A 10,356-nucleotide genomic window follows, 5' to 3' on the forward strand; every position below is an offset into this window, starting at 1 on the left:
TCCTCATCTGTAAAATGGGAATAATAATCATACCTAGCTGGTAGGGTTGTTTGAGGTTTAAATAAGGTAATGTACATGCAAAGTGTTTAGAACAGTTCCTGACACAGCACCACATTCAGCAGATTCCTAGTACTACTGTCTTTGGTATTAGTATCACCTCCGCGGCTATCACCACTAGCGCTCCAAGGGCTGGGCGGCCAAGCTCCGAGTTTTGCCGACTCACCCTCGCTGGGCACGTCCGGCCCCCTCTACCCTGTGCCCCCGCCATGGGCCTGAGTCACCCTGGAATGTGCGTCACCCGCGCCCCTCCCACTCCACGACCTGCAGACTCACCCTGAGTCAGCCTGCCCAGCCACTTCCACTCCCGGGACGCCGCGCGGCGGAGGGCAGGCGGCGAGGCGCCCCCCAGCGGAGGGCCGAAGCCCCGCGCGCGTCGGGCAGCCGGGGGCGGCAGGAGCAGAGCTCCCGCAGGGGCGCTCGCTGGTGGGCGGGACCACCCTGGGGCCAGGGGAGGGAGACGCTCCGCGCTGCCCGGCTGCGCCCCCCTCCGCCCGCGCGGAATGGTACGGCCCGCCCGAGGTTAAAGTATCGGGGTGGAGGTGGCGCGTCCCGCGACGGCCCAGGCAGCGGCGACGGCGGAATGATGGGTCTCCGAGCGGGAGGAGCGCTGGGAAGAGCCGGGGCGGGCCGGGGGGCGCCCGAGGAACCTGGGCCGAGCGGCGGCGCGCAGGGCGGCAGCATCCACTCGGGCTGCATCACCGCCGTGCACAACGTGCCGCTGAGCGTGCTCATCCGGCCTCTGCCGTCTGTGCTGGACCAGGCCAAGGTGCAAAGCCTCGTGGACACAATCCGGGTGAGGCCCCGGGGAAGCCGGCTGTTGGGAAGGCTTTGGAGGAGGGAGGTCGTGCTGGACGCGAGAAGGGACTAGTTCAGTTTCAGTCGGAACTCAGCCTTTGCTCTGTGACCTTGAGCACGAGTTTGGGCCTCTCTGGGCCTCTATTTCGTCATGGAGCAAGGAGACTGGAGGAGGTCATTAAAATAACTGTCTCTGACTCCTATAAAGGTAGCACTTGATAGGGGCTTCCCTGGTGGCTCCCGGTAAAGAATCTACCTTCAATGCAGGAGACCTGGGTTCTATCCCTGGGTCGGGAAGACCCCCTGGAGGAGGACATGGCAACCCATTCCAGTATTCTTGCCTGGAGAATCTCATGGACAGGGGAGCCTGGCAGGCTGCACCCCATAGGGTCACACAGAGTCCGACATGACTGAAGCAACTAAGCAGCAGCAGCTTTTTCATACCAACCCTGTAAGGTAGATACTACTATTGTACCTCTTACAGACAAGGAAATGAGGCCCAAGAGGATCCAAGCAGCTTGTCCAAGGTCAGGCATTTTAGAAAGTGGCACAGCCTGGCCCCAGTGCCCAGCTGCATGGCCAGCACATAACCTGTGTGGTCACTTCTGGCTGTGGCAGTGGGACTGGGGGTGTCCTGTCTGCTGGGAAGACCTTGTTTGAACTGGAACTGGGAGAGAATGGGGTCAGCCACATCTCAGAGAGAGAGCTCAGGAAGGTTGGGGGGATCCTGGAGGGAGGGGACGTGAGTGTCAGGTTAGGCCTGCACAGCATCATGTCCGCAGCCCCCAGACCCTCAGAAATGGCCCCAGGAGACCCCGAGGCCCCACCAAACCTCTCTACTGCTTGCCTGTTGTCTTTCAGTCCTAGAGTTTACACTGCTGCTTCCACTGTCTGGAACTGCTTCCCAGAGAGCTGCAGGGACTGGTCCCTCGCTTGGGTCAGGTGCCTGCCTCCTGGCAGCCCTGGCTTCTCTAGATCTCCCATTAACCTGAGTAGTTCGCCTTGAAAGCATAATTCAGGATAACGCCTGAGTTATGTTATCCGTGTGTTTGTTTGTGTTTTATTGTCTCCCCTCCCCATCTCATTTGAACTCCAAGGAGCTGGGATTTTGTCTGGTCATAGCACGAGCACGGTGCCTGGCTGTTTGTGATAGATCTGTCCAGGGATACTCTCTCCTACCCCTGGGCCTTTGCACAAGCTTTTTCCCGCTGCCAGAGATACTCTTTCATCTCTTCTTTACTGTTTCTAACTCCTTCTTGGTCTTCTGTCAGTGTTAGTGTCTTCCTTGACAGCCCTTGTAGGGTTAGGGGCCTCCTGTGGGCCCCCAGCCACCTCCATACCTGTCAGCACATCTCTGATCCCGTACAGCCGGGGTGTAATGGCCTCAGACACCTGTCTTCCACACCAGCACCATACCTTCTGGGAAGCAAAAACCAGGCCTGGCTTTGTTTATAGCATGTATTAGTTTTCTAGGGCTACTGTAACAAATTCCAGAAACTTAGTGACTTAAAACCAAGATTTTATTACTTTATAGTTCTATAGTTCAGAAGTCCAGAATGGGTCTCATGGGCTAAAATCAAGGTATCAGCAGGGCTGCATTTTTTTCTGGGGTCTCTGGGGGAGAATTCATATCCTTGTCTTTCCCAGCTTCTAGAGGCCACCCACATTTTTGGCTCATGACCTCTTTCCTCCACCTCGGAAGCCAGCAACATTAGATCTCCTCTTGCTCCTCTCTGTTCCACATTTAAGGTCTCTGGTGATTACTTTTGGCCCATCTGGACAACCCAGGATAATATCCCCATCTCAAGATCTTTAACTTGATTCCATCTGGAAAGTTCCTATCCCTTGGGAGTAACATATTCACAGGTTCCGGAGATTAGGATGTGGACATCTTTGGGGGCTCTTATCCTGCCCACCCATCATCAGAGCCCTGACACCCAGCACAAGGCTTGCCTGGCACAACTGCCTCTCTTTGCTGCTGAACTGCCAGGCAGGCTGTGCTCCACACCTAACTTATATCAGCTTCCCAACTTCATCAACAGCCTATAGAGTATCTATTCCCATCTTACAGATCAGGAGCAATGCCCACTGGCAAGGCCCCTTGCTTACACCTCCCTCCCTACCCAATCACCTCCCTCCGCCCTCCAGCTGCTCTGTGGAGGAGCTGGGATTTAAATTCAGGTTTGCTTTGTGCAAGAGCCCCAGCTCATAACTGCTGGGCCTTACTGCTTAATAATAACTTTTGGGATAAATGGAAAAATGAATCCATCAATGCAGCCTAAGAAGAGACCGCTTTAGGGCCAGTGTGGGAGGCCTTCTAGCAACTTACTTAATTCCATCTCCCCCTACTCCATCCCACCCTGCCCCAGACTTTCCATCTGTAGAGGTCCACCCACTCTCCGTCTGGCTACTCAGGCCCTGAACAGGAAGTTAGCTTAGATTCTCTTCTTCCTCTTCTCACATTCACCCCTCCCCTGGGATCTGCCCCCTGAACATGTTGCAGACCTGCCCACCTCTCCCTGTCCTCTCAACGCCCTCACCTAGGAAAGCCTCTTCTGCTGCATACCTGCTGGGGACTCACCTCTGTCCTCCCTGCTTTTGTCTTTGTCCACCTCACCAAGGCTGCTTTCTCATCACACCTTTCTAGAATGTCCCTCATATCATGTCACCCTCTCCTATTTAAAACACTCTAGGACCTAAGAGGTATAAACTTCCATTTATAAAATAAATGAGTCGTGTATGAAATGTGCAGTGTGGGGAAGATAGTCAAAAACTGCGGAATATCTTTGTATGTTGACAAATGGTAACTGGACTCAATCATGGTGATCATTTTGAAATGTATCAGTTCAGTTCAGTTGCTCAGTCGTGTCCAACTCTTTGCGACCCCATGAATTGCAGCACGCCAGGCCTCCCTGTCCATCACCAACTCCCGGAGTTCACTCAGACTCACGTCCATCGAGTTAGTGATGCCGTCCAGCCATCTCATCCTCGGTCGTCCCCTTCTCCTCCTGCCCCCAATCCCTCCCAGCATCAGAGTCTTTTCCAATGAGTCAGCTCTTCGCATGAGGTGGCCAAAGTACTAGAGTTTCAGCTTTAGCATCATTCCTTCCAACCAGAAACTAACATAGTGGTGTACATCAATCACACTTCAAAAACAAACAAACTCGTAGAAAAAGAGGCCAGATTTGTGATTACTAGAGGTAGGGGTGGGAGGGGGAGGGTAAAGAGAAGGAAAATTGTATGCAGTTGGTCACAAGGCACTAACTTATATTATAAGATAAATAAGTACCAGGGATGTAAAGTACAATGTGATAAATATAACAAACACTGTTGTGCATTATATATGAAAGTTGTTTAGAGAGTAAGTCCTCAGAGCTTTCATCACAAGGAGGCTTCCCTGGTGGCTCAGATGGTAAAGAATCTGCCTGCAATGCAGGAGGCCTGAGTTCAGTCCCTTGGTTGGGAAGATCCCCTGGAGAAGGGAATGGTAACCCAGTATTCTTGCCTGGAGAGTTCCATGGACAGAGGAGCCTGGCGGGCTGCAGTCCATGGAGCTGCAAAGAGAGAGACTAATACAACTGAGAGACTAACACTTTAGTCACAAGGGAAAAAAGTTTATTTCCTTAATTTTGTATGTCTATGAGATGATGGATGTTCACTGAACTTATTATAGTCATCATTTCATGATGTTTTAAGTCAAATCACTATGTTTATACATTTAGCTTATACAGTGCTGTACATCAGTTGTATCTCAATAAAACCTTTCTGGCCTCTTCTGTTCCACAGACCCCTGTGGAACAGACCCCTGTCTCTTCTGGTTACGCTGGCCTCTTGGCCATGCCTGCAATACAGTGAGCTTGCTCTGGCCTCAGGCATTTTGCATTTGCTATTCCCGCTGCCTGGAACGCCCTTCCCACGGGTAATACACACTGTATTACTGAGCCGATTCCATGTGCTAAGTGTTGTTTGAAGCACTGTATATCTGTTAACTCATTAAACCCAACAGTTCTATGAGGTGGTTGTGTCATCTTCATCCCCATCTGGGGCAACTGAGGCACAAATATGAATTGCCAAAGGTCACAGAGCAATTAAGTAGCGGAGCTGAGATTTGAACTTGGCAGTCAGGCTCTTTCTCTAAAGATTCCACCTCTCTGTCTTCCCCAGGGGAGTCCTCTGTGTTCAGGTCTCTGCTTCATTGTCACCCCCATCGTTGTCATGACAACCTGTGTTATTGTCTTCATAGCATTTATCACTCTAGCAGCCATGTGCCCCATGATGGCAGGGGCTGTGTCTGTACCTTATTCCCAGAGTCTAGAACAGTGCCAGGTAATATATATGTAGTGTGATAAACGGTTAACAACCTGGGGATGGGAAGAAGCCCTGATTTGTAGTATCTGCCAATTGGTGTAAATACTCTTACCGTGACTGATTTTCATGCTACCGAGGTCAACGAGCTCACAAAACTGACCCTATAACTGTTGCCTTTCACAAACCAGCGTGAGCACCCGGAGGAGTTCAGCCCAGGTTAACAAAGTCTGCTTTGCAAACTGTCCAACACGGTGCCACGCTCATTCACCCTGTGTCCTCTTGTCTGCAGGAGAATCCAGACAGCGTTCCCCCGATCGACGTCCTCTGGATCAAAGGGGCCCAGGGCGGTGACTACTTCTACTCCTTTGGGGGCTGCCACCGGTATGCAGCCTACCAGCAGCTGCAGCGAGAGACCATCCCCGCCAAGCTTGTCCAATCCACCCTCTCAGACCTAAGGGTGTACCTGGGTGCTTCCACACCAGACTTGCAGTAGCAGCCTCTTTGACACTTGCCACCACTAGCAGGAACCTGGAAGACACCTGGCCTCCAGTGGACTAGCCCACACAAAGGTGTAGCAGGAGTGCATTCTGTTTGTGTGTGGCAGGAGGGTCTGGCTTGAAACACCCTCTTAGCTAGCTGCAAGACCTTGGACTCATGACTGAACAGTGTGGGAGCCCCACTTCCCACCTTGGGGAAAATGGGGTCCTGTGTTTGCTCTTGAGGGATTATAGAGAGCTGAAATAAGAAAGGAGATGGATTTGGAGAGTCATATGCTACTGGCTCCAGATTCCCAAGGACAAAGATCCTTCTGCATTTCAGTCCTTGTATTATATCATGTGAATTCATTCATCTGCAAGTGAAGGAAAACCTAGGTTACAGTGACTTAAACAAAGTGAAGTTTGCTTTTCCACATAGCATGAATTCTGAAGACAGCTGGCTAATGGTACTGGTTAAACCACTCAGCAATGTTAGGGCACACGTCTCTGATCCTTTCAGCCTTTCCCTCATTGCTTGTCACTTCACAGTCACTAGATGGCTGCTGTACCTCTAGCAATCATGGCCATGTCCAAGGAAGAAGGGAGTCAGGGAGGAGAAAGGGCCCAGCCAGCTGGACCCATCAGCTTCTATCAAAAATTCAGGACTTTTCCAGAGGCCTGTTTCCTGCTCTCTTCCCCTGTATATTTCTATAGATCTCCTTGGCGCAAACCAGGTACAGTAGCCACCCCAACTCAAAGAAAGCTAAGACAGCAGGAACACAATTATCACAGTTGAGTAGATCAATCATATCCCATCTCCTAGAACTCTCACACAGCCTCCTAAAAAATATTGGAATCCCATTGCCAAGAGAGAAATGAGAAATTGTGTATCAGTTAGCCTTTGCTGAGAAACAAACAATTCCCAAACTTGGCAGCTAAAAACAAGTTGTTTATTTGTCTACAATTCTGTGGGTTATCAATTTGGGCTGGACTCATCTGGGCAGTTCTACTGATCTAGCCTGAGGTCACTCATGGGGTTGTATGCAAATCAACTGTCACCCAAAATGGCCTGCATGATCTCAAATAGCCTGACTCCCTTGTCTGGGCCGTAGATGGGCTCTTGGCTGGGTGACGTGGTTCTCCTCCAGGTGGCCACTCCACCAGTTAGTTCAGGCTTATTCTCACGATGGCATCAGGGCTGAGAGGAAGAGAGAGAGAGAGAGAGAGAAGTGGGACATGCATGGAGGGGAGGAAGAGTGAGAAAGATGGAGAGAGAGGAGAAGCTGCAAGGGTTTTTTGAGTTCTAGGCCAGAACTGGTGTAACATCACTTCTGCTAAGTCCTTTCGGTCACAGCACATCAAAAGTTTGGCTCATATTCAAGGGCTGGGGAAACAGACTGTACCTCATGGAGAAACTACAAATGATTTGTGGCATTTTTTCTATCTATCATAAATGACTTTGGATAGCAAATAACAGTGTTTCTTTGTTTCTTTCTTGCATGGGGCCTGGCTCTGTCCAGGCTGAAGTCACTAAGACATTGTCCTGGCCCTGCAGAGGGGAAGAAGTGAGGGGGGGTGGATGGGTCTCTCCTAGGGCCGGGCCCACTCTGGGAGGGCCCTCAACATCTGTACTCTGGTAGGTTAGGGCGGGTAGGCCAGGTAGGACACTCCAAAGGAGCTTCTGAAATACTATAGTCCTGTGGGGAAGGGAAGAGGCAGAGGAAGGGTGCAGAGTGAGGTGGACCTTACTCTTAACTGCACTGCTGAGGTAACTCCATCACGTGGCATTTTCAGACTTCATTTTCTCCAGCTCAGTAATGAAGACAACAGCTTTCCCGCCCATTCTCTGTCCCAGGGATTGATGACTGAGGTGACCAATGGAATTTAAAAGGGATGTAGTCTTAAATGCAGTGTGATATCCTGGATTGGAACTTGGAACAACAGCAACAAAAGGACATTGATGGAAAAGCTGGGAATCTGAAGAAGGTCTGGATTTTAGTTAATTTATACAAATGTTGATATTGGGATAGGCTGGGTGCGGAGTATATGGGAACTCTGTACTGTATATACAGCTTTTCTGTTAATCAAAAATCACTTCCAAATAAAAGTTTATTTAGTAAAAAGAGAGGGGTAATTACCTTAAACCAATGGTTCTGGTTCACAAAATAGGTTTGCTGAATCACAGATGATCAGACTGCACCCCCAGAGTTGCTGACTCAGAAGGTCTAGGGTGGAGCCTAAGATGCTTTTCCAACAAGTTCCCAGGTGATGTTGATGCTGCTGATCAGGGACCACAAGCTAAGAACCACTGATCTAGACTGTGTTGCTTTTTTTCAAGTATGGTGACAGCCCTTCACCTCCAATGGAGAAGAAGGAATTGGGTCCCAGGAGATCCATGTTTTGGAACTAGCTTGTGTACCCACGCCATATGACACTGGACAAGCCCGTTCCTGGGGCTTGTTCCAAGTTGTCTAATGGACTGTCTACCCTGAGGTTTGTAGTGGCGGTTGGGGGCGGGGCGGAGGGTAGCTAAGGACATACTTTATAGGCTGCAGTCAGGACTTGCTGCTTCTCATGTGAGACACCCACCTGAATCTACTGAGTAGCAGGGTGGTTACCCCTTCTTGGAACGATTTCCCTTCCTACAAATAAGGCCCAAGCAGGCAGCGCTAGGGGTACTACTGGGCACTGAAAGGAAGCTGCAGAGCGGACTTGGAGCGGAAGGGACTTCTGGTTCTTAAGAAGAGGTGCTGGGTTTCGAAGTCTGAAACCTGGTTGCTCTCAGTGGAGACTAAGAGCTGCATTTCCCGCTTGGGCCAGCAGATGGCGCTGCTTTCTGGCTGCCCGAGCGGCGCTGGTCTTCTCTACAGAATAACTGCTGTGAGAAGAGGGAAGGATGGAGGGGTCTGACTGTGAGGGATGCCCATAGATTGCCCAGAGAAGCCAGGGCTTCAGGCAGGAGAAGGAGACCTGGCTGGGAGTTTGGAGTTTCAGGTTTACTTACCCTTGTCGGATCTTGCTCTCTGGCGCTGAACACATCATGGCGTCTCCAGGCCTGTCATAGGAGATTAGGGTCTCTACACGGGGTGTGCTGGGCCAACTTATCTTAAACTCACCTCCTGCAAGAAGCTTCCAGATCCTCCAGGCTGAGCTCCATGCCTATTCTGGGCTCCCCCCGATCCAAAAATGTGTCCCCTCCCCAAACAAACTACTGCCCCAGGGAACTTATTACTACTACTACTAAGACTCTGTGCGACCCCATAGACGGCAGCCCACCAGGCTCCGCCGTCCCTGGGATTCTCTAGGCAAGAACACTGGAGTGGGTTGCCATTTCCTTCTCCACCAGGGAACTTGGGTCCAGTGAAAGGCAGTGTATAAAGAAAGTGAAGTCGCTCAGTTGTGTCTGACTCTTTGTGACCCCATGGACTGTAGCTTACCACTCTCCTCTGTCCATGGGCTTTTTCAGACAAGAATACTGGAGTAGGTTGCCATTTCCTTCTCCAGAGGATTTTCCTGACTCAAGGATCGAACCTGAGTCTCCCACATTATAGGCAGACGCTTTATCGTCTGAGCTACCAGGGTAGTCAGCAAACATGTAGGGACCTCTTATTTCCTGTACTGCCCTGAAACAAACCCCTTTCACCATGGTAGACTTTTTAAATGTTTTATTTTCACAAGATAAATGTGTGTATATTTACCTTTTAAACATGAAGATAGCAAAATGCTAAATAATTAATATTAACAGAGTAAAATATGAGAGGCAAGCTGTATTCATGACTCCTAGTCCTGGTTACCTCTTTGCCCTCTCTGTTTGTAGAGCTAAACACCTTCATGAATATGGCATATTCCCTTCCAGACCTTTTTCTAATTTAGTCGGGGTGTGTGTGTGTGAGTGTACAACGTTTTTCTTTTTTACTTAATTTTGCAGGTCATATTTCTTCGCTAGTGATGTGCCTTAGTCCTCCACCCCATGAGTGCCTTTGTTCTTCTCCCAGAGTCTCCCTCATTCTAGTTGCTTCTTGAAAGTGAAAAAAGCAAAGTGAAAATGTTAGTTGCTCAGTCGTGTCTGACTCTTTGCAACCTCATGGACTGAAGCCCACCAGGCTTCTCTGTCCATGGAATTCTCCAGGCAAGAATACTAGAGTGGGTAGCTATTCCCTTCTAAGAGGGATCTTCCCGATCCAGGGTTCGAACCTGGGTCTCTCATATTGAAGGCAGATTCTTTACCATCTGAGCCACCAGGGAAACCCCCGATTGCTTCTCAGAGGGGCCTTTCTTATCACTGTTTAAGGTGTCCCCTCTCCCATCATTCTGTCACCGCACTAGGTTTTATTTTCTTCACGGCATTTATCACACTTCCCAAAATTATCTTTTGTATCTGTTTAAGACTGTCTCATCCACTAGAATGTAAGTTCTTGAGGCAGGACTTGATCTGTCCTTTGACTGTAGGCCCAGTGCCAAGAACTGCCCGACAGAGGCTTCCCTGGTGGTCCACTGGCTGGGAGTCCAATGTGGAGGACTCAAGTTCAATTCCTGGTCATGGAACTATAATCCCTATGCCATAGGGCAACTAAGCCCCCTCACCACGACTAGAGATGCCACAACCAAGAACTGACAGAGCCAAAAATAAATAAACATTTTTTAAAAGCTGCCTGACACATAAATGTTCAATAAAAATGCTAAATGAGTAAAGTCCATATAGGCTTGCTCATTCTTT

At 49.8% G+C, this 10,356-nt stretch overlaps 1 protein-coding gene across 1 annotated transcript; it reads left to right on the forward strand.

The window, feature by feature from the left end:
- The first annotated feature begins 450 nt into the window (after positions 1-450).
- SRXN1 (sulfiredoxin 1) lies at positions 451-7,107 on the forward strand. Its single transcript, XM_052650818.1, has 2 exons — positions 451-853; positions 5,453-7,107. The coding sequence occupies exons 1-2, from the start codon at positions 641-643 to the stop codon at positions 5,654-5,656; spliced, it is 417 nt and encodes a 138-aa protein (XP_052506778.1). The 5' UTR covers positions 451-640; the 3' UTR covers positions 5,657-7,107.
- Positions 7,108-10,356: the final 3,249 nt, after the last annotated feature.

Source organism: Budorcas taxicolor, chromosome 13 (assembly GCF_023091745.1).
Source record: "Budorcas taxicolor isolate Tak-1 chromosome 13, Takin1.1, whole genome shotgun sequence".
Classification (NCBI taxonomy): domain Eukaryota; kingdom Metazoa; phylum Chordata; class Mammalia; order Artiodactyla; family Bovidae; genus Budorcas; species Budorcas taxicolor.

Coding starts and splice junctions, on each gene's coding strand:
- SRXN1 (XM_052650818.1), top strand. CDS start 641: ATGATGGGTCTCCGAGCGGGAGGAGCGCTGGGAAGAGCCGGGGCGGGC. Junction 854..5,452: donor GCCTCGTGGACACAATCCGG/GTGAGGCCCCGG, acceptor TCTTGTCTGCAG/GAGAATCCAGACAGCGTTCC.